Source organism: Acomys minous (genome assembly GCF_964271855.1).
Source record: "Acomys minous genome assembly, chromosome: 15".
NCBI classification, from domain to species: Eukaryota; Metazoa; Chordata; class Mammalia; order Rodentia; family Muridae; genus Acomys; species Acomys minous.
The window spans coordinates 81,893,546-81,916,900 of NC_140497.1; the positions used below are offsets into that span (position 1 = coordinate 81,893,546).

The window sequence follows — 23,355 nt, forward strand, 5'->3', positions numbered from 1 at the left end:
AAAACAACCCGGAAAAAAGACGGAGATCTCCTGGGATTCATTGTGTGCTAGGCTTGGGCACACAGGAAACACCCTGACCGGAAGTGGAAGCTCTTGTCTACAGCTGGGGTGGTTTCTAAGGAGCCAGCTGCCTCTGGAGGTCAGTAGTTTCCCAGTTGCTCTGCCGCTTCCCTGTGCTTCAGTCTGGGCACATGCAGACTGTGAACAGTTCCAATCCGTCTGCCTCTTTCCTTCCTGTTTTCTCTGCCTCTCCCCTGCATAGGCCTGGCTGTCCCCTTTTCTTTGCCACATTCTAGTCCTCTAAGTCACTATCCCTGTCCAGTGACCCTGGAGATCCACCTGTTTCTCCTGAGAGTCTGAGAATCTCACCTTCTGCCCTGCAGGATGCTACAGTTGAGCCTGGCCTGGTTGGGACTGGGGCCCGTAGCTGCATCTCCATGGAAACTTCTGCTGCTGGCTGGGGCCCTCTTGTTCTTGGCTCGATTTCTGACTTGGATCTATGCCTTGTACGACAAAAGCTGCCGCCTCCGCTGTTTCCCTCAGGCCCCTTTCCGGCACTGGCTTTGGGGTCACTCCGGCTTGGTGAGTATGGAGGTCTGGTGTGTCCGGGTGAATGCGGTCTGGTTCTTAGGAATCTGGAAGTCGTGAGAGGGTTGGGGGCCCCAGACCAGTAGAGAGGAGGGGAGGTGCCAGCATTGCTCTCTCTTCTCACACACCCAGGCTTGCCTCTTTGCTCACACCATGTTCTGAAGCCTTTCTTTCTTCCTTTCCTTGTCCCCAGCCAACTTTGGATCAGCTCTTGTTGGAACTGATGGCCTGAGGGCCTCCTCTGTCCTTTGCTCAGCCCCGTTCTGTTTTGTGTTGTAGTTAGAGATCCCCAGGGCAGGTTGCTCAGAGCAGCGTCCCTTCCCCTGGGTGCTGTCCTCACTTTCTGTTGTTGGCTTTAAAGGTTTCTAATAGAATATACGGGGTATGTCCCTTTCCCTCCCCATCTTTGTTGGCCTCAGGCCAGTGCCTGTACCTCTGCGCGGTACCTCTTCCCTCGTGGGAACCAGCTGTGACCCTGCTATCTCTACACTCAGGGACACTGACAGCAGAAGATGCCGTCTCTCCTCTCCGATTCTTTAGGCTCTGTCCTTTCTTTCTTATCTAGTGCTCCATCCTCAAGTGTGTCAAAGGACTCCACTGTCTGAGGAAGGCCAAACCTGAGCATTCTGCTTTTCTCTGAGGCGAAAGCTTGAGATAAAACACTAAATGTCCTGTGCTCCTAATCATGGGCTCCTATTACTAGCCCAGCCATTTTTTTTTTCCTGTTTTTCTGGAGCGCACCACTGTGGCCTCTTCCATAACGGCCACACTTCCTGGGAAAGGTTTCTTACTCTCGTAGCCAGTGACTTCCTATTTCCAGAGCCACGCTTAGCATTTTGGTGTCACCTGTGAGGGCACCACCTCCACCCATGGCGTTGATTCATGTGCTGCTACCTCTCACCACAGTGTCTTTTCTTCCAGCTTCCCTGTCTTTGCCTTCTGTCCTCCCACATCTCCTCAGGACTCCTCCTTTCTATCCCTTATCCGGGAGCTTCCTTCTAGTCTCTCTGTAGTAGCCTGGGTTTTCCAGCTGAGTAGAACCAGGTACATCATACAGTTGTTACTAGAGCCGCGCACAGCCAATAGGCTGGGAGAGTCAGTCATGGATATCTGTATGTTGGGGAGCTCGGGACCCAGGAGCTGCCCAGACCATGAAGTGGGATGCCTCAGAAGCTCCGACCTGGTGCTAAAGGCCTAGAAGACCCATGCAGAGTTTCTGATCTCTTGTCAGAAGCCCGGTTCTTATGAAGAAGAGAGACACTCCCTGTCAGGAAGTGAAGGCCCAGGGGCCAAGCAGCAGGTTTGATCTCAGACTTCTTTACATCTGGGCACCTATCAGAAGGCAATGCCCACTCTCAGGGAGGGTCTTTCCAGGAAATTCCCTCACAGACTCAAGCAGAGCAGTATCTCTTAGTTAATTCCAGACCTTGCCAAGTTGCAAGTGAAGACTAACCAGCGGAAACCCACACATTGTCAATGTGACACCAAATTACATCTCTTGTGTCATGATTAATAACCAAATGAAGATCCTAACGTTTCAACCCCGCCTATCACGTATCCCACTTACAAAGGAATATATATCCTCCAGAGTAGATGGCAGTCACTTGAGGATTGCTGCCTCACTACTGATACTATTTCAACCAATGTTGTCTTACATGGTAAAGGAATCAGAGAAAAAAAAGAAAACCCAAATATCAGTGTATTTGTGCACAAACATGTCCCTAACAAACAGAACAGAAACACTCATGATGAGTACAACAGTTATTTCTGTGACTGACCATATGGTCATGGCTGGTATCCACAACCACTTTCCTCCACTACCCACTCTGTTTCCTCTACCCTCCGCAAACATCTCATGAGGTCTTGGCTCTTTACTTGGAGGGGTGACTCATACTTTCATACCTGAGGAACTGTTATCGTTTTGCCTGGATTGCATTGTTGGAGTTTCCCCGCTGACCTTAACCAGCGATCATGGTAACAAGAAACGCCTTAACAGATCTCCTGCACTCTACATGGATGCAGCGTTTAGTCTCAACCCCACAGAGGAGTGAAAATGGAGCGCTCACCTTTGGCTTAAGTAAGACAGTGGGGTCCTCTGACACATACTCTTTCTTCTGTTGTGGAGAATCAGCCCACTTTCCCTCTAGTAGTCTGAATCAGTCACCCCTGAAAACAGGATAACACAGCTCTGTTGATAGGGGAAGGCTTAGTTTCTGGGTCAATGGAGTACTTATCTCGTGGCAGTAGTGCCTCCCATGTGGAAGCATGCCTTATAAACTCTTGCTTGATTCCTGAACTATAAATCCTGGATAAAGGAGAAACAGTGGCATGTCTTGTACTCAGAGTCTATATAGCCTTCTGGAAAACTTGTCCAGCTGTCCAAATTATTTCTATTTCCTATGTCACTGTAAGTAGCTGTCCCCTTAAAAGGCCGTTCCACTCTTCTTTCAAGTCACCCCAAATTATGTGGGATACCATGATGGTGGGTAAAGAATTCTGAAAATGAATAGATGGGAGTTTTGGCAGAAGCGTTACATGCAGGAAAGGCAAATTCATAATCAAACCACTTATTTATCCCAGTAAGGAGCAAAGCAAGGTCCATTCCATGATGGAAGTGGGTATAAAGCAGTCAACTAGCTGGCTGGTCACTGGCTGGTCTCCCCAGGGAATGGTATCATATTGGAGGCTCAGTGTTGGTTTCTGCTGCTGGCACATCTGACAGTCAATGGCAGCCATGATTCGATCATCCTTGGGGAGTGGAAGCCTGTGTTGTTGATCCCATGAATAATTTCTGTTCTGCTACCTTGGCCACCTTGGTCATGGACAGGGATAGCTGGGGGAAGATGATAATTACTGTACACCCCCCCATGCATCCTATCTACTGATTACTGAAGCCCACCTCTGCTGAGATCACCTATGGCTGAGTGGTTACACAGGACACAAGTAGCCCCATAGCCTTCAGGCATTTGGAGAGATCAGCCACATTCCTTTTCCAAAAATGTCTTTCCAATTCTTAACCAGACACCTGTTAAGAGCCTGCCATTGGCCCATGAAGCGGTGTATAATCACGTGTTTGGCCATCTTCTTTTCCAAGCCAAAACATGACTGTACACACTTGTGAAGATTTTCCTTCCCTAGTGTCTTTCAGAGTTGTCACAGAAAAGCTGCAATGCTGCAGTTGTCCCCTTTTGGATGGTGCATGTATAGTATGCGGAAACATTTGCAAATGCCTAGTCTACTGGTCAACAGATCATAGGGCACACTTCATGAGGCTGGGTATGCATGCTCAGGAACAGAGGGTATTGTAACAGGAAGAGGAAACATAGGCAGTTTTTTTTTTGGTATCTTCTTCAGTAAATTACTGTGCTTTTATTATCTGTATAGGCTTGGTTACACACACACACACACACACACACACACACACACACACACACACACACAGACCCCAGACCATTTTTAAAAATTTCTCCCTTTTTTTCAAGACCGGGTTTCTCTGTATAGCCTTGGCTTGGCTGTCCTGGACTCACCTCTATCATTTATGTATTATGAACCCCTGCCATTTATCTATTATGTATCACATCGATAAAACATTTGTGTATCCATATTTATCCACTAACCAATTATCTATTTGTCTATCTATCCATCCATAAAACCAAGTTTGGAGAGATTGCTCATTGGTTGAGAGCACTTGCTGCTCTTGCAAAGAACCTGGCTTCGGTACCTACTGTGAGGCAACTGACAACTACCTGGAACCACATTTCCAGGGGATCCAACACCTTCTGGCCTCCGTGGCCATTTACATAAAATATGCAGTGCCACACATATACAAATAATAAATCGATACATCTTTAAAAACAAAGCAGAGATAGGGGGTAGTGTTCAGAGGGAGAAAGACAGAGAGAAGCATGCAAGTAGAGACTTGGATATAAAAAAACATGTTTGCAGTTTAGTCCAGGTTGATTTCAGCATGAGACATTTATGAATGAGCCAATGGGAGGAGCAAGAGTGGTGTGTGATTTGGTTGGCAAGAGAGTGGGAGCCTCTGAGGGCACCCTGCCTTCTCCATCTCCAGGTCCAGAACAGCGAGGAAAACCTGCACTTGTTGACTGAAACAAGCCACCTCTTCAAGGATGTCCATGTCTTTTGGATTGTGTCCCACCCCATCCTGAGGATCATCCACCCCAAGTTCATTGCCCCTGTGCTCCAGGCCCCAGGTATTTCCCCAAAGAATCCCAATTACTAGACTGTTCTCTTCCTTTTCTCCCAGCCCTCCCTACTCCATCCACAGCCCAGGTTGAGCAGGGGAGGATGAAGACATGTCTAAGAGAAGCCACAGCCCTGCCACTAACCTGGGTGACCCTGGACAAGGTTTTGGGTTTCTCTAGATACTGAGGTCTGTTCAATTTGTGAGTGATAGAAATTCAACTCAGTGTGGTCTTAGCAAAGGAAAAATCTACTGGCTGGGGGTGTAGCTCTGGGGTGGAGTGCTTGTCTGTCATATTCAAGACCTTAGGCACTGAAGAAAAAAAAAAAAAAGAAATCTTCTGGCAGAAAAGTCCAGGGAGAGTGTTCTTCAAGCACAGCTGGATTCAGATCTCAATGATGCTGCAGGAGTGACTCTCTTGTATTTCCATCTTCATCTGAGATGGTTTCACTCTCATGTGGGGAAAGATGAGCCCTAATAGCTCAACCCTTTGGAAATTCCTGTCTTTCCAGGAAGAGTTCTGGGACCCCCCTTCACTTTGCCTCCTTTGGGAGATAAGACTGGTTCCTCATCCACTACCGTGGCTTGGTTGTCTCAGATTATTTTAGACATACAATGACAAATAAGCAAAGCGTTACTTCAGAGTGCAGTCTTAAACAGTAGCAAAGTAAAAGTGGACATGTGTGTTTTCATAGCTTTTTCCTAAATGAAAGCAAAAGGCTAGAAGAGGAAGGTCATTTGCACACTTACGGTACGATCTTTCCTTAATTTTTGGTCCTTGACAAAACGTCTCTAGTAACAAAATAGAGTAAAAATATGAAGATCTGCTGGGTGTAGCGTGCACTCCTTTAAGGTCAGCAGTAGGGAGGCAGAGGCAGGCAGACCTCTGTGTGTTCAAGGCCAGCTGGTCTCCAAAATCATTTTTCTCAAACAAACAAATCCATCTTAATGGCCATTATGTTATAGGGTTCAGAGTATAGCATGCCCAAACATCATCAATCGTTCATAATTTTTATGGGGTCATTAGCATAGTCTGATCAATTTATCAGGACATTCCCCAAGAGTTCATTGCCCGTAACAGAGGCTCTAACATCCCTTCTTACCGAGTTCTGATGCAGACCTGATAAGCCAGAATTGAACAGAGCAGAAAGGTTTAAAGTTCAGGAAACTGATGATGAAAGAGGCACACAGCGCGCCAGGGGTTCCGCCCACCTTAGTTCAGCCCTTCTTGGGACCTTAAGCTGGAAAGTGGCTTGCGAGGCAGAGAAGGGATGCAGACTCCTTCAGAAGATCCAGTAGGTGAGCTGTGACTGGTCAGCCCTGGAGCTGCGTCATGGCTGGAAGGCGTAGTGGCAGCTCTTTCAGGGGGAACATATAGGGGCCGAATCCTGTGGTCTTTGAGGATAGGGGAACCCTTAACTCTAAATGTTTAGCATTGCATAAAGGATGGGCACGTGGGAATTCTGGGACGTGTCTAGGTCTCATTTGGGGGCATGAATGGCACATATTTAAATCCTACCTGTGGTAATCTGAGGGGCACAGTTAGATCATGTGAGACCGGTGTATGCTCATGCTGGGCCATATTGTATCATCTCAGGAAGGGTCATATACGCTGCACTCATAAGTGTGTCCTTTTCTTAGGTCCAGGGTGTGTCAGGACATGTCAGAGAGAGCCAGACCAGTCAGTGTGTCCCAGGTCTCTGTTGAAGGCATTTATTTAAGGTGTTGTACTGGTCAGATGGAGATGTGATGGAGTATGCCGCAGCCATGAGAAGGCGTGCTGAGTGTGTTGTGCCCTGTGAGGCTGACCTTTGCTTTCCTCCTTGCTGCAGCCTGGTCTGGCCTTGCCTCACCTCCTTCCTCTTCCCTGCTTCCTTTGTCTCTGTCCCCTTCCTGCCTTGCTGTGCTTGGAGGGGAAGTGGACAACCCTGGGGCCAGGAGTCCCGACCTGTTCCTAAAGTTCACCTTTAACCTTTCCATGGCCACTAATTGATTTCCTGCCTCCTTTTTGGCAGCTGCTGTGGTGCCCAAGGAAATGATATTTTATGGCTTCCTGAAGCCTTGGCTGGGTGAGTACCTCAAGGTCAGGGTCAGGAGACTCCCTTTTGGGCCTAGGGAAAAGTGCCACCCTTGCCCACTGCTCTCACTGCCCTCCTAGGGGATGGGTTGTTGGTGAGTGCTGGTGAGAAATGGGGCCACCATCGCCGCCTGCTGACACCTGCCTTCCACTTTGACATCCTGAAGCCCTATGTGAAAATATTTAATAAGAGCGTGAACACCATGCATGTAAGTCTTTGTTTGTATGTGTCCGTATGGGATAATTTCTTTTATAACATTAAAATTATTTTTATATGTATTAAATATATGTATGTATTTGAGACAGAGTTTCAACTGTCCTGGAACTCACTCTGTACCCCAGGCTGAGCTTGAACTCACAGAGATCTGCCTGCTTCTGCCTTCTGAGAGCTGAGATAAAGGCATTTGCCACCACTACCCGTATATATGTAATATATCTTATTTTATAATATTTTATTTATATAAGTTTTTATATGTTTAAAATTTAAATATGACTTATGTTTATATTTAAATATAATATATTTTAAATATATAGCATATATTTTGTTATATAGCTATTATATGTATATTTGTTGTTGTTGTTGCAGTATGTGTATGGGAGTTTTGCTTGAATATAAGACTGTGCTTGCTGGGCATGGTGGCACATGCAGCAGGCAGAGCTTCCTGATTTCGAGGACAGCCTGCTCTACAAAGTGAGTCCAGGGCAGCCAGGGCTATTAAACAGAGAAACTGTATGAAAAAAAAACCCCCAAAACCCTAAAACTCCTTGAGTTCAGAAGAGGGCATTGGATCTCCTCTAATGGGCGTTATAGACAGCTATAAGTCACTATGTAAGTAATGAGAATAAAACCTGGGTCCTCTGTAAAAGAAACACATGCTCTTAACCTCTGAGCCCCCCTCCCCAGCCCCATATGGGTAATTTCTGTAGCCACATACCAATTAACATTTATTGAATACCTACTAGGCCACAGAGGTACTATGCCAGTTCCATGATCTACACTGTCTGTTGTAATTTTCACACTGTCATGAAGTAGAAATGGGTATGCCAGTTACGTTATGTATGGTGAGACTCGGGCCACAGAGGCCCGAGCGCTCATTCAAGCTCACCTGCCATAAGAGAGTATGCGTGGCGGAGCAGCCGTTGACGTATGGCCTATCAGGCTGCAAATGAGGTCAAATGAATTGCTGCTAAAGGTTTACCAAGTGGGAACTAGGAGAGGAAAATGCTCTGGCCGAAGCGCATGCCAGACACCTTGAACTCAAAGATTCTGACTCCCAGCCTTGTGTCTTCTTCTACACAAGTCTGGTCTATTATGGAGTTAGCTGCCTGGGGTAGAGGCCCAAGTGTAATGTGCGTGTGTGTGTCCCAACCAAATCTGGCCTATTCAGGAGTCAGCTGAATGTGGTAGAAGCCAAGTGGTATGTCTCTCTCTCTCTCTCTCTCTCTCTCTCTCTCTCTCTCTCTCTCTCTCTCTCTCTCTGTGTGTGTGTGTGTGTGTGTGTGTGTGGTGGTTGGAGTTGGCCAGGAGCTTAGGCTTAGTTCGGTTATCTTCTCTGGCCAGGCCAAATGGCAGTGCCTGACCAGCAAAGGCACCACCCGTCTGGACATGTTTGAGCACATCAGCCTTATGACCTTGGACAGTCTTCAGGAATGTGTCTTCAGCCTTGAGAGCAACTGTCAGGAGTGAGTCACTGTCTTTGCCTGGGACCCTGAGTACAGATCAAGGGAGGGGGGTTGGGGAGGTGTGGCCCCTTTGCCCCCACTGGCAGTCTTAGGATGCTGAGGGGCTGGGGAGCAGGGTCCTGGGCAGTGGTGAGGACGGTGGATATGGGCAACCTGGGAAACTGTTTCAGAGGACAGTTCATTTCCTGGGGCTAGCTTTATATAGCTGGAGTCACTGGGGGAGTAGAGGAAAAAGGACAGTGGAGGAAGTGTTGCAGTGAGGGCAGGGACCTTCAAAGCAGATCAGCTAGGTTAGCAGACGGCCAGTCACGTGATTTCTGAGAAGCCAGTTCCCTGCTGGGGAAACAGAAGTTTAATTGGCTTTATTATGATGTGGCCTTTGTTTCTATGGAGTTTGAGTAGGCCCAAGCCTTATTTGGGTAGAGAGTGGCCCCACTCCTGCTGTGCTGAGAGATGTCCAGGGTATGTGCAATGCTCTACCATTTGTCATCTGGCTTGGGAACCCACAGGGAGGGAGTACTGGCCAGAAGGAGCAGAGGGGACTCCCTGGAGGACAGGAGAGATAGAGATAGAGATAGAGATAGAGATAGAGATAGATAGATAGATAGATAGATAGAGAGAGAGAGAGAGAGAGAGTGTGTTGGCCTTTCAGGGAGTTAGGATTGTTTGGCTAAAGGCAAGGAGATGTGCGTAAGCAGGCAAGGAGAGGGTTCTTGTCAATGTCTGAGTGAAAGGACAGGAGAAGGAAAGGTTATGTTTGGCTCCAGATTTCAAGGGTTTGAACCCATCATGGTAGGCAGGAAGGGCATCATGGAGCCCCTCCCAGTTAGAAGGCCAAGAAGTGGAGAGGGAGAGATGGTCTGTCCAGCAAGCTTTCTCCTCCATCTCCTGGTCTTCCTTCTGGGCCTCTACCTATGGGATGAGATTGTCCACCTCAGGGTGGGCTTTTACCTTTGAGTCAGTCCTCTGGGAAACATCCTTACAGAGGAACACAGAAATGCGCCTTATGAGGATTAGGGATGTGACTTAGTAATGTGCTTGCCATGCAAGACCAGAGACTTGAGTTCAGGTCCCTAGTATTCTATTCAAAGCAAAACCAGGGTGATTGATATCTGCAGTTCAGTGCCTGAGAGAGGTTTACACGGGGAAATCCCTGGAGGTCGTAGGTTAGCAGAGTCAGTGAGCTTCTGGTTCAGTGAAAGATCCTTTCTCAAAAACCAAGGTGGGGAGAACTTAACAAGATGCCTGCTGTCAACCTCGGAACTCCACATGCAAGCGCACACATATGTACCATCACTCGTACATGAGGCAACTATATGAGCACATACATACAAGGTACACACACACACACACACACATACACACACACACACACACACACACTGAAAAAAGGTGATTTAATCTAAACTGATACAAGGTTAGTAATCACAGGGCACTTAAAGTGCCTCCCTTTCTCTCTAACACAGAGTTAAACAGTGCCCCAGATCCACTGCCTTTCTCTATTACTTACCTTTTTTTTTTTTTGTCGCTGTGATAAAATACTGTGATCTTATGGAAGGAACAGTATATAGTTCTGAAGGGGAAGTCCGTAACGGCAAGGAAGCCATGGTAGGTGATCGCTGAGGCAGAAAACCACCCAATCGCATCTCAATTGCAGCCTGGGAAGCAAAGAGCACAAACTGCAAGTGGGGCAGGGATGAAATTCTCAAAGCCCACCCCTCCAATGAGGCTCCCATCCTAAAAGTTCCATAAGCTCCAAAAGGTGATATCAACTGGATCAACTAGGGACCAAATGTTTCAGTACACAGACCTCTGGGACACACTTCTCTTCAAATCATCTATCTATCTATCTATCTATCTATCTATCTATCTATCTATCTATCTGTCATCTGCCCCTTCCTTCCCTCTTCCTTCCTTCCTTAGTGGTATCTTCCTATGCTGTCTAGGCTAGCTTGGAATTGAGTAGGTACCTCGGGCTGGATGTGAGCTTATGATCCCCATCGCCTCCATCTCCTGAGTGTTGGGCTTGCAGTCACAAGCGGACGTGTCCAGCTAGCGGGCTGATCTTAAGGATGATATATACCCAGCAAGAAGGGCATCAACTCCATTCTGAGTTTTCCAAGGAGTAATGGAAGGCATTTAAATAAGCAGTTGGGAGTCCCAGTCACAGCTCAGAATGGACAATTGTCCTAGTAAAGGAATGCCAGTTATATGCAGGATGCAAAGACCCAAAGAGGAGAATATGAGCTTGATACAGAAAACAGGACAGCTTTGTAAGGAAACAGGAAAGAACAGATGGAGTCAATGCTGACTGAAAGAGAGATGGGAACAGTACCATATCTACCTTTAAATTCGGGGCCACAAGGCCACTCATGGGAGGCAGGAAGCAGAGGGAGGTGAGCTTGGCTGGTCCTGGGCTCTCTGGCTGGAACCTCTCTGGAGTTTCCTGTGTGTTACATTGTTTCTTCTGTCTGGCATGCCTTGCAGGTCTCCCAGCGAATACATCGCTGCCATTCAGGAACTCAACTCCCTAGTTGTAAAACGGCACCATAAGCTCTTGTTCTTTGTGGACTTCCTGTACTACCGCACTGCTGATGGGCGGCGCTTCCGCAAGGCCTGCGACCTGGTGCACAGCTTCACAGATGCCGTCATCAGGGAGAGACGCCGCATCCTCTCTAGCCAAAGTGTGGATGAGTTCCTCAAGACCAAGGCTAAGACTAAAACTTTAGACTTTATTGATGTTCTCTTGTTGGCCAAGGTGGGTTTATGTGGGATCCAAACTGAGAACTGAGAACCTTGACATTAAACGTTAGATAGAAGTTGGGCTTGATCAAGACAGTATTTGGGAAGCAATAGATGTTGTTTATAATAAGTGAGGACAGAATACAAAGATGTGGTAGAGGTGACTCTGTTGGACACTGTATGAAGGAGCAAGGGACAGGGCAGCAGGGAATGAAGGAGGAAAAAGCTGCAGGCACAGGGTATGGAGAGGTAGGAGAAGCATCCTGTGTGCACAGTGGGTACCAGAGCCTGTGGTAGGTCAGCATCAGGACTTGTCAGACATGAAAAGAGTTGAGGCTCCAGGTTTTTGTCTTCAGGATGAACACGGAAGGCAGCTGTCAGATGAGGACATCCGAGCAGAGGCTGACACCTTCATGTTTGGAGGTGAGGGTCCCTGTGTAGGGCTACAATGAGGGGAGGAGTCTATCAATCCCAATTAGGCATTGTGGGGAGACATCGGATCTTCCCCTCCAACTATCTACCTATTTCCGTAGGGACATGGATGCCCACGTACTGCTCACTCTGGGGTGCTAAACCATCCCAGACACCCGGACCTTCCTCTCTACCCCTCAGGCCATGATACCACATCCAGCGCACTCTCCTGGATCCTGTACAATTTGTCGAGGCATCCGGAATACCAGGAGCGCTGCCGACAGGAAGTGCAGGAGCTCCTGGGGGACGGAGAGCCTGAGATTGAATGGTGAGACCAAGTGCCATGAGTATAGCGGTGAGCCAGGATGGCGGTTGCTATTTTTGATATCAAAAAATCACACTTACACGTCATTCATTCATTCATGTGTGAGTGTCCGTGCTGGGAGTGTGCATGTACTAAGTACATGTGTGGAGGTCAGAGGAACTTTTAGGACTTGGATCTCTACCATGTGGGCTCTATGGATTGAACTCAGGGTGTCAGGATCCGCAGCAAGTGTCCTTACCTGAGGATCTACCTCCCTGGCCCCACTTTTGTTTTTTCTTGGTCTAGTTATGTAGTTCAAGTGGGCCTGGCACTCAGTGTCCTTCTTTTATGTGTCAACCTCCTGGAATTACCTGACCAGCTAGGGCATCGCTTCTTAAATCTCTACTGTCTGACCCCCCCCCCCCACTGTGAATTCCTAGTTCATATCCTCTGCCTACTTTTCTCTAGGGTTATGTGTCCTTTGCTTGTTGATTTGCATCACGCACGCGCGCGCGCGCGCACACACACACACACACACACACACACACACACACACCCCACATGATAGTAGGATCACAGACAGCCCTGAATGACTCCTTTGAATACTGTGTGGTCCACGGTATCTTAATACACAGGCTCTCCATTTTTGTGACTGCCCCTTCCTTTTGGGCTTTTAGGTTCAAACTTTTGGAAATTTAAGAATTCCCAGTGTTCTGTCACAAAAATGCTTCTTATGCTATCTTATTTGGCCTTGATAGATTATTTATTCTCCTTAACCAGTCTGCTAAGGAGTTGGGCAGATGGAGAATTGGTGTGTAGGCACAGAATTGCAGACGGTTAGTGGCGCTCGCCACACTAGCCCATCTGTGGTTAACAATAATGCGCTGTATATTTACTCTCGCCACACAGAAATGACGAACTTTGAAAATGGCCGATGTCATAACGAACCTTATAGGTTCAGCTTTTCAGATGTGGAAGAAAGACTCCATCCTCTAGTCAGAACAGACAAACATTTATTTTTACTTATTCACCTTTAAACAGATTTATTTTCACTTCTTTTTTTTTTTTTTTTTTTTTTTTTTTTTTGGTTTTTCGAGACAGGGTTTCTCTGTGTAGCCTTGGCTGTCCTGGACTCTCTTTGTGGACCAGGCTGGCCTCGAACTCACAGCGATCCGCCTGCCTCTGCCTCCCAAGTGCTGGGATTAAAGGCGTGCACCACCACGCCCGGCCCTTATTTTCACTTCTGCTTGTGTGTGGGTATGTACACATGAGTGTGGGTGTTAGGAAGTGCAATAGGTCCTCAACAATAGACAGTCTCCTAAAGCCCAGCTGCCTTTGAAAATTTGATCCTCCTGCCTCCCCCTTCTGAATCTGGCCTGCCTCCATTTACTTTTTACAGGTCTCTCATGTAAATATATGAAAACATTTAAAGATATCTTCTTTTTTTGGGTAAAGATATCTTTTGATAAGTATGTTTTTCTTAGAAATGTTCCTAAAAATGTCAAGTCAGTTTCCTCAGTATTTTTTGTGGTTGTTTTGATTTTTCTAGTGCTTTAATCTTTTGTTCAGAGTTGAGGGTACTGGGTCATTCCTGTTCTCCGGCAGTCATGAGGTGGAGGCAGAAGGATCAGTTCAAAGCCATCCTTGCCTATACAGGGAGTTCAAGGCCAGCTTAGGCTACATGAGACCTTGTTTAAACAAACAAACAAACATACAGAAGAACCTTATATCCAGGCACGGCAGCACAAGCCTTAAATTGAACACTTGGAAGACAGAGAGGCAGGTGGATCTCTGGTTTTGAGGTGAGCCTGGTCTACAGGAAGTTCCAGGCTAGTCAAGCTACATAGTGACACTTTGTCTCAAAAACAAAGTGAGATCCATAAAACAGGGCTGGGGTGATGGCTCAGTGGGTAATGCACTTACTGCTACCATGAAGACTTTAGTTTGAATTCCCAGAATCCATGTAAAATGCTACCCCACTGCTGGAGCTCAGGGGGCAGGAAATTGGATTGTGTTGGCCAGCCAGTCTAACCTAAATACCCAGTTCTTATGTTCAGTGAAAGACACTGTCTCAAAACAGTAGATGGAGAGGGAGAGAGGAAGATGCCTCTGGCTTACCCAACACATACACATAAAAATGAAAATAATAAAATGAACAAATATTTTTTATTCATTTTGAATTAACTTTAAAATTTTTATTATTATTATTTTGTTTTTTAAATTAACTTTGTTATAGGACTAATGATCACCTGCGCACATGTGCGTGCATGCATGCGTGCATGTGTGTGCGCGTGCATGTGTACATGCAGTCCATGGTGCATGTGTGAAGGTTAGAAGACAAGTCTTGGGACTTGGTTTTCTTCTATCCCCTTGTGCGGGCTGGGTATTGAATTCAGGTTATCAAGAGTGGGTGCTAACCCTTTTAATGACAAGCCACCTAGCAGACCAGGGCTTTGTTTTTACTCCTTGGATAATTATGTGGTGGTTTCTTAGGGACCACCTGGGCCAGCTACCCTTCCTGACCATGTGCATCAAGGAGAGTCTGCGGCTGCATCCCCCGGTTACCAACATCTCTCGCTTCTGCACCCAGGACATTACGCTCCCAGATGGCCGGGTCATCCCTAAAGGTGTGGACTGTATGGGGAGGTGGCTCCTGGTGGTCCCCAGGGGCAGCACTGACTTCCCTTCTTGTCCAAAAGGGAGCGACTGCATCATCAGCATCTTCGGGGTTCATCACAACCCTTCAGTCTGGCCAGACCCTGAGGTGCGACCCTGCCTACTCCCCAGTTCTGGGACCGAGGGAAGAGATGCAGCCCTTGCCTGGAAAACCAGAGCTGTCACTCTTCTGTCTCCATATCCATCTGTTCGGGAATAGCTGGGCGTGCAGAGAGATGCGACCCATCAGCCTAGTCTTGGTTGATCCACACAGGTCTATGACCCCTTCCGCTTTGACCCAGAAAACCCACAGAAGAGGTCACCTCTGGCTTTTATTCCCTTTTCTGCCGGGCCCAGGTAAGGCGAGAAGGCTTGGGGTGCACAGACCGTGGTGTGGGGGGCTTTCGCTGGGGACAGGAGAAGTTGGGATGGTTAGGTTCTGGTTGGAAGGTGAAAGGCAGGGCTGATCTGTCTTGGGCGCTCCCTGCCTCTCAGGCTGGCCAGGAGCAACAGGGACCTTGTCAAATTTAAACCTTGGGGGCTGGTTGGGTCCCAGTGCAGTCCTCACCCCCACCTTCCCGCAGGAACTGCATAGGACAGACTTTCGCGATGAGTGAGATAAAGGTGGCTCTGGCGCTGACGCTGCTGCGCTTCCGCATGCTGCCGGATGACACGGAGCCGCGCCGGAAGCCGGAGCTGACCCTGCGCGCAGAGGGCGGGCTGTGGTTGAAAGTGGAGCCGCTGAGCGCAAGCGCGCAGTGAGTGACCCAGCCTAGGCCTGTCCCACTCACTTTGCTCGGCGGAAACCAGAATAAGCGTAGCCTCACCGAGAGCCAGCAGGGGGCGCTGCAGGACAACAGAGATCCTCTGGTGGCCTGGATGACAGAAGGGGAGGCTGAGTCCCAGAGCCTTCCCGTTTGTTTCCTGGGTGATGCACAGGGCTTGCAGGCTGACGAGACTTGCGCCCAAACTCAAGCGTGGACTTAATTCTTTTAACGATAAGGAGGCACCATAGATTTTAAAGCAGGAGATACAAGGTTTACTGACAGGCCTGAGGCTCTGTCACTACGCTACTGTTTTCTTCTTTCTTTTGATTTTGACACAGGGTCTCACGATGTAGCTTTTAGTGCATAGACCAGGCTGGCCTTTAATTTGCAGCAAAGCTCTGCCCTCACCATCCTAGGGCTGTAATGAGAAGAGTGGGCCGCTATGGCTGGCCTGTCGTATGTGAAAGGATATTTGTAGAAATGAAGGGCAGTTTCTTAGGATACTGTCTGGGAGCCCCTGACAATGATGTTAAATGTCGCTGGGGGCTTGTGATGTCCCAAGGACGCTAAAGCAGCTTACATTTAAAATGGCGCCACACTAGGCAGGCTCCCTGTGCGCTGCTGTTCTTTCACCTTCCCCACTTATTTCTCTTGGGGCTGCGGGAGGTGACTCAGTTGTGGGGACAGGAGGATGCCATGGCTTCAGAGGCCAGTCAGTCCAGCTGAATCAGAGTGCTCCAGGGTCCCTGAGAGATTCTGTCTCAGGAAATAAGGTGGAAAGTGATGAATGAAGACACGTCACATAAACCTCTGACCTCATAAGCACGTCTCTGTGTGTCATGTACACACACACACACACACATACACATACACACACACACACACACACACACACACACACACACACACACACACACACACACACATATATATATATATATATATATATATATATATATATATATATATATCCTCTAGCATTTGATTTCCCTCTCTCATGAAAACAGTTTCATGAGTTAGAGACTAGCCTGGGCTAGATATAGAAAGTTTGAGGCCAGCATCACGAGACCTTATCTCAAAACTTAAACACACATACAACCAGAGTTTTATATATCTTTGACTTGAGAAATGACTTACAACAAAAATATAATCCTTAAGCCATCTCTAGTGTTCTGTTCTTATTTACGGAGTATCTTTGGGGTTTTTGGTACCCCTTTGGTTGAAGCCCAGTCCTTGCACATAGTAGGCAAACTGCTGAGCTACATATCTTCCTGAATCTGTTACTTTTCCAGTGGCGTGTGTGCGTGCGTGCATGCGCGCATGCATGCGTGAGGACAGCTCAGGGTTGATGTTAAGCAATGCTGTTACCCTCTTTGAGACAAGGTCTCTCGTTGGCCTGGAGCTCACCAATTAAGCTAACCACAATAGTCAGTGAACTCTGGAATCTTCTTGCCCCTGTCCTCCCCCTGGTGAGAGTACACATGCGTACCACTTTACACCCAATTTTAGGAGGGTTCTCAGGATTGAACCCTTAAAACACATTATTCACAGAGCCAGGTCCCAGCCCCTTAAGTGTGATTTTAAATGGGCACAATCCACTGCCACTAGTGACTCTGTTCTAGGATGTACAAGGTGATAATTACTTTTTTAAAAAAGTTTCTAGACCACAGTCATCTGCATTGGAACCTGAGGGGAAGGCTGCCTGTGGTGGTACACGCCTGTAACCCCAGCCTTGGGAGGCACATGAATCTTTCTGAGTTCTAGGCCAGCCTCATCTACATAGTTCCTGGACAGCCTGAGCTATGTAGAGAAACCTTGTCTAAACACCCCTCCCTTAAAGAAAAAAAGAATGTGAGAGGAGCATTACTCATCACGCATAGGTCTTGGACTTTGGGAAAAATAGAGGTGACAGGTGGCCTTTGGGTTTGACTCCTTGGGAATGCTTGTCTGCAAGGGAGAGCACACAGTAGGTATTTTGGAAGACATTTGGGGTGGACTATTTCAGTAACTGGTAATTGTGCAATTATAGCTACCACACTCTAATGGTTTTATAGTGTGTCTTGAATCTTGCAGTTGTATTTTCACTTTTGAATATTTTTTGGGTCACCTATGTCCTTTGTGTTTTCATAAAAATGTCACAAGCAATGTATCTATTAATACAAAGAGTCCTGCTGGGACTTTGAGTTTTTGTTCCATTAAAGAATCAGTTTGAGTATGATCATCATCTCACCATATTGAGCTAACGTGTCCATGAACGCGGTACGCCTTTGCCAAGATTTATTTCATTAATATCTTGAAGTTTTCATCACAGATATACCACATATATTTTGTTAGATTTTTATCTGAGTACTCTTTCATAATATATATTCAGTAATGATTCTTGGAAAAATTTACTTACCACTTATTGTTATACATAGGAGTTGAAATATTTTTTCATTTAAAATTACTTATTTGTTTAACATATATGGTTGTTTTGTGTGTGTATATGTATATCTGTCTGCATACCAGAAGAGGGAATTGGATCCCACACAGTTATGGAAGTTGTGAGCCACCATGTGGGTGCTGGTGATTGGACCCTGGACCTCTGGAAGAGCAGGCAATGCTTTTAACCACTAAGCCATCTCTTCAGCCCTCAGTTATTTTTTTCTTAAAGTGGAATATAATAAACATTTTAGGCTTGCATGCTCTATTTTTCCAAATTAGGCTGCACTTACTCCCTTCTCTCACTCTAACATCTTTTCAATTTAAAAACCATTCTTAGTCCATAAACAATATAGAAGGACGCCTGATGCATGGGTGGCCACAGTTTGCTGAACACTGGATATAGAAATAGAAATCAGAGTACAGTGACATGGCCATAATCACAATGCCTTTCCCATGGCCTTTTCAAAAGTAATTTATTTATTTTAATGTTATGTGTACTGGCGTTTTACCTGCATGTATGTCTGTGTGAGGGTGCTGGGTATGCTGGAGTCAGAGCCACTGATAGTTGTGAACTGTCACATGGGTGCTGGGAATTGAATTAAGGTCCTCTGGAAGAGCAGCCAGTGCTCTTAACTGAGCCATCTCTCTAGCCCCTGCCTTTCTTCGTCTTTCCATCAATTCCTTGTGAGTTTCATATGATGAACCGCAGTCCCACGCATCTTTCCGTCTCCTCAAAATAAAACTCTTACACACAAACAAACAGCAACAAAACAAAGCATAAAAAACATCTTGCCGTGGAAGCTGTAGTGCGTCACAGTGTGTCCGTAGTACAACCCTCTGACCACACATTTTCACTTGCAAATGTTCATTGCAATAAGTCATCAGTCTGGCCCGAGATCTCTGGCTTCTGTGACACCATCAATTTTGTATATTCATCGGGACTCCTCTGGGTCATCCCATTGCTACCCTATGCTATGGATATCCTGCAGCTTTGGGTCAGCAGAACTGGCCCCTTAACGTGTTCCAACTGTGTGTATGTGAATATGTACATTTGGGCAAATATGTGTATGCACACATGTAGTTCATTATGTTCTAAATGAGTTTATACATTGTATTGGTGTCCTAGCATATTAATGTGTGTGGGCATATTTGCGTCAGAGTCATTGAGTAAAGAAATTGTCCACACCAGCTGTGCTCATGGCAACAGACAGTGTCACAGCTCCCTGCTCCAGTACCTAGGCCTGACCCTTGGAGTTCAGGCTCCACACTCCGGAGAGACACTGCCCTTGGAAGCAGCCCTGGGTCTACATTACGGCTGGGATGACTCTGAGATGAGTGGTCGCTGCTCTGAACTGAACACAGGTTGTCCAGAGTGCAAACTTCCTTCAAGCTGCCTTTACCTCCTGTCTCCCATCTCCATCCCACTTCCCCCCAGAGTTGTTCCTGGTGTTTCCTGGGATCCCCTCCCAAAGAGATGCTTGGCAGTGGGAACCTTGTCTGGTTACCCTGGAGTCCTTGCATTGGGTCTGCTGCCGGTGAGTTCAAACTAAGATGTTGTGCTATATGGCTCCTTTTTGGGTCTCGATTAACAAGGAGGGCTTTGAGCTCGGAGGGGAAGTCACTTGCTCAAGTCATACACTGTTGGTAAGTAGCAAGGACCAGCCTTAACCTTGGTCTGTCTGATGCCAAGGCAGGTGCTCATTTCTTTCCTAACAGCCTGCTAAGAGTCAGAAAATTCATAAGGCTATTCACAGTGGTGGGTTCCCTGACTGTGTGCCGGAGGACATGAGCATCAAAGCTGGTGCCCATGCCATCACTCTGTCATAAAGCAGGTGTCAAAGACATGCTCTTTGATGACCATGTATTAAGGAATACTGTGAGCTCCCCCATCTCTGTTAAGTGTAGGAATTTGTTTATAAATGTAAGAATATACATTTGGGGCAGGGCTTAGCAGGGATGGCCTTCTATACTTTATTGAACATTATCTAGGGTAGGTCATCTCAGGGGGATGGAGACATTTTCAAGATGGCTAGCTCCCATTATGGACAAATGGCTGAGGAGCTCATGCCCTTTCAGACAAGGCCTCTCCATGGGGCTGCTTGGGCATCCCTTTAACATGTATGCTGGAGCCAAGATTGTGTATTCCAGTGGGATGCAGAGAAAGTTGTACTCTGTTTATAATATAAACTTCACTGTCCAAGAAGTCGTGGACATTGTGTAGACTCAAGGAGAGCGGGACTTGACTTCATCCCTGAATCAGTCAGGGCTCTTCACAGAAACAATCAATCAGTCTCTCTTTCTCTCTTTCTCTCTTTCCCTCTTTCCCTCTCTCCCACCCCTCCCCCTCTCTCTCCCTCTCCCTCTTTTAGTGTGTGTGCCCAGGGGGCAGTTGTGAGCCACCAGATATGCCTGCTGGAAAACAAACTAGGGTTCTCGACAGGAATGGTACGTGTTCTTACCTCTGAGTCAACTCTCCAGCCCCATGTTCTTGTGTGTGTGTGTGTGTGTGTGTGTGTGTGTGTGTGTGTGTGTGTGTGTATGTATGTATACTTATACTGGTATTTATTTTGACAGAGAGTCCTGATGTAAGTATTTAATATCTTAATACTTTTTGTATAGGTCTGAGTGTGTTTCTTCATGTGTGCAAGTATGAATGTGTGTGTGTGGAGGTCCGAGGACAATCTGGATTGATCTCCACTTTTCCACCGGGGTTGAGACAGGTTCTGGAGCCTTCTGCTGTCCTTCAGCATGTAGAGCAGTGCTTATCAACCCGTGAGTCATTTACTCCTTTGGTGGTCACCTAAGACCATTGTAAAAAACACGGGTGTTTATATTATGATTCATAAACGTAACAAATTATAGTTATGAAGTAGCACCAAAAATAACTTTATGGTTGGGGGCCACCACAACACGAAGGATTATATTAAAGGGTCTCAGCATTAGGAAGCTTGAAGCCTTTGCTCTAGAGATTATCCTGAACCCACCTCCCATCTACCTGCAGGGGTACAATGAGGGTGGCAAACATTCCACTTCTGTCCTACAAGCTGTAATTTTGACCTCAGTGCAAAATGCACTTATTTAGTTTCCAAACCTGCCATCGTTTAAGATAATTCCAGCACTTACTATGTAGTGGAAATAAACATGTTTTTGTTTGGATCCTAAGTGTAAGGTGTGAAACAGACTTGTGTGAGGGTGTGTGGCATTTGCCCACTGGAAACAGACTTGTAGGAGAACACACAGTATTTGTCTACTAGAAGGTGGAACTGCTTTTTGTAAAGGTATGGTCTTTGCCAACGGATAAACAGCCTAGAACGGACTCTGAGAGGAGATGTACATATGAGCCCAGATCCAGAGGCTGGACTTTTTTGATTTCGGCATCGCTTCCCATCGTTTGGCTGTTCACTGCTCCACATCGCGAGACATTCCTAAAGAGAAATGCTCCAGAGACGGCTTCGAGGTTCTGGATTCTGGCCGCTTCACTTGCAGTCACCTTTGCTGAGTCGCTGCTTTGCTGTTTGGTGCGTCTACTCGAATCCTAACAACAAAGAGTGGATGGCTTCAAGGAACTGAATCTAAAACGGTCTACTTCTCCTGTCCCTCTTAGCCTCTTTTCTCTCCTAGCTAGGGTAGGTGGGTTGGAAGGGACGTATAAACATTAAAAAAAAAAACTGAATAAAGTAGCTTTGAAAATGTTCAAATCCTTCATTACTCAAAAGTTCTAACTCCACAGTTTCTTTGGAGATGTGAGGGGAGCCCTTACTAACTCCACAGCTTCTCCAGAGACCTCAATTGTAAGGTTTTATAAGAAACAAACAAGAAGCTGAAAACCCACCTACTAAAGTATTTCTAATATGCATGGGGCAGAATAAACTTCCCAGTCCAAGGTAGAGTAATGTGAACATGGAAAGGAAAAATAGGAAAAGAAAAACAAAATGAAAATAGAAACACATCAGGGGAAGAAAGAAACAACAGCAGAAACCTCTGCAGCTCCATACGCAGCATCTAGGACTCCTGATGAAAGCATCTCTGCTCCAGCAACCCTTGGAAGTCTTGTCCCTTCTGCTGCTTTTTTTTGGGGGGGGAGCAAACAGTTTCTTTTTTGGTCAGTTCTACTTTTTGTGTCAAGTATTCCATGGTAGACATCTCATTCTCCTGCAATCTCCCGATGTACTAGGGTCTTCGTATCAACTAAGCATCAGAATTCCCAGCACCGTGCACCAACCTGTCAAGGCTTTCTTGAGACACGTTGCCCAGCTGCAGAGGCTTTCTAGTAGCCTGGTGCAAGCCTCCAAGCGTCCCCCATCAACCAGTAGTTTGTGATGTTGTTGACAGGTTCTGCTGTGTCCGTTGGCTTCTCTTTGCCTGTGAAGTTGATGCTGGGAAAAACAAGTTCTAGGTGACCGTTTTGGAACAAGGAATCACTTCTGCAGCATTCTCGTTTCAAACTTCTTTTTTTCAAATGTAGTTATATTGTTTCAAGCTGAAGCCATTGGTGGTTGGGGTTTTGCCTTCAAGGCGCCTGCCCTAGCGTGCCAGTCAGGATTGGAGGGTTCCCTTTAATGGATTAATCTCTTGAGCACGACAGCAGTTTGCCCTTCATCATCCTTGTCTGCAACTTTAAACTCTCTCACACTGTTTTTTTTTAAACTCCATGCTTTCATCTTTCTGCCCTGATCACTGCTCTTTCAGAGGAGACCTTGATAGAAAAAAAAAATGACCACTATAGCATACAACCTGAACCGTTGTCTACCCACAGAGTTCTTCTGCCAATCAAATCAGTCCATGGTGTTTGAATGCAACTCCACTCAGCTTCTCAGAACAAGGACAGAATGAAGCCAGCGGATGCCCTGTGTCCCGGTTCTCAAAGGGGTCCTGTTCCTCTAAGAAATTTGACTGACTACACCTTCATTCCCATCAGCACTGTGTGACTGACTACACCTTCATTCCCATCAGCACTGTGGTGCTCTGAACACTAATCAGTGCTATGGGTCTGAGATTTGCCAGAGTGACCACAAATACATTTTTAAAAAAAAAAATAAGAGGGTTAATTGGGGCTGGGGAGATAGCTCAGAGGTTAAGAGCACTACTGCTCTTCCAGAGGTCCTGATTCAAGTCCCAGCAACCACATGGTGCCTCACAACCATCTATAACGTGATCTGATGTCTTCTTCTGGCCTGCAGGTATAATGCAGGCAGAGTATTGTATACATAATAAATAATTTTTTTTAAAAAAAGAGGGTTTATTAAACACTGGACAGGACCATGGTACTGGCTAGGTCCATACCTAAAACTCATGCTCAGAGTATGACACTAAATTACATTAGTCAGGGGATCAAGGCTACGTACTTCCTGCCTTCATGCAATCAGAGGCAAGCACATCCTCATATGCTTTTTGACTACCTGTGATCAAGCACACATCCTGTATAACTGGGGCAACTGACCTTGTTTACAAAAATGAAAAACACGTGGTTAACAAACCACATGGTACATGAACATGTACA

The 23,355-nt window shown here is 46.4% G+C and overlaps 1 protein-coding gene across 1 annotated transcript in view; it reads left to right on the forward strand.

Moving 5' to 3' along the window:
* LOC311584199 (uncharacterized protein) overlaps positions 1 to 23,355 on the forward strand; it is a 38,814-nt gene continuing 15,459 nt past the window's right edge. The window contains exons 1-17 of the mRNA XM_084758300.1: positions 1 to 139; positions 384 to 582; positions 4,661 to 4,802; positions 6,808 to 6,861; positions 6,951 to 7,078; positions 8,431 to 8,552; positions 11,040 to 11,310; positions 11,651 to 11,717; positions 11,907 to 12,033; positions 14,503 to 14,636; positions 14,709 to 14,773; positions 14,939 to 15,021; positions 15,249 to 15,422; positions 19,291 to 19,390; positions 20,225 to 20,300; positions 20,475 to 20,653; positions 21,342 to 21,373. Of these exons, the coding sequence (XP_084614426.1) occupies positions 385 to 582; positions 4,661 to 4,802; positions 6,808 to 6,861; positions 6,951 to 7,078; positions 8,431 to 8,552; positions 11,040 to 11,310; positions 11,651 to 11,717; positions 11,907 to 12,033; positions 14,503 to 14,636; positions 14,709 to 14,773; positions 14,939 to 15,021; positions 15,249 to 15,422; positions 19,291 to 19,390; positions 20,225 to 20,300; positions 20,475 to 20,653; positions 21,342 to 21,373 (1,952 nt within the window). The 5' untranslated portion in view covers positions 1 to 139; position 384. The remainder of the gene's footprint in view (positions 140 to 383; positions 583 to 4,660; positions 4,803 to 6,807; positions 6,862 to 6,950; positions 7,079 to 8,430; positions 8,553 to 11,039; positions 11,311 to 11,650; positions 11,718 to 11,906; positions 12,034 to 14,502; positions 14,637 to 14,708; positions 14,774 to 14,938; positions 15,022 to 15,248; positions 15,423 to 19,290; positions 19,391 to 20,224; positions 20,301 to 20,474; positions 20,654 to 21,341; positions 21,374 to 23,355) is intronic.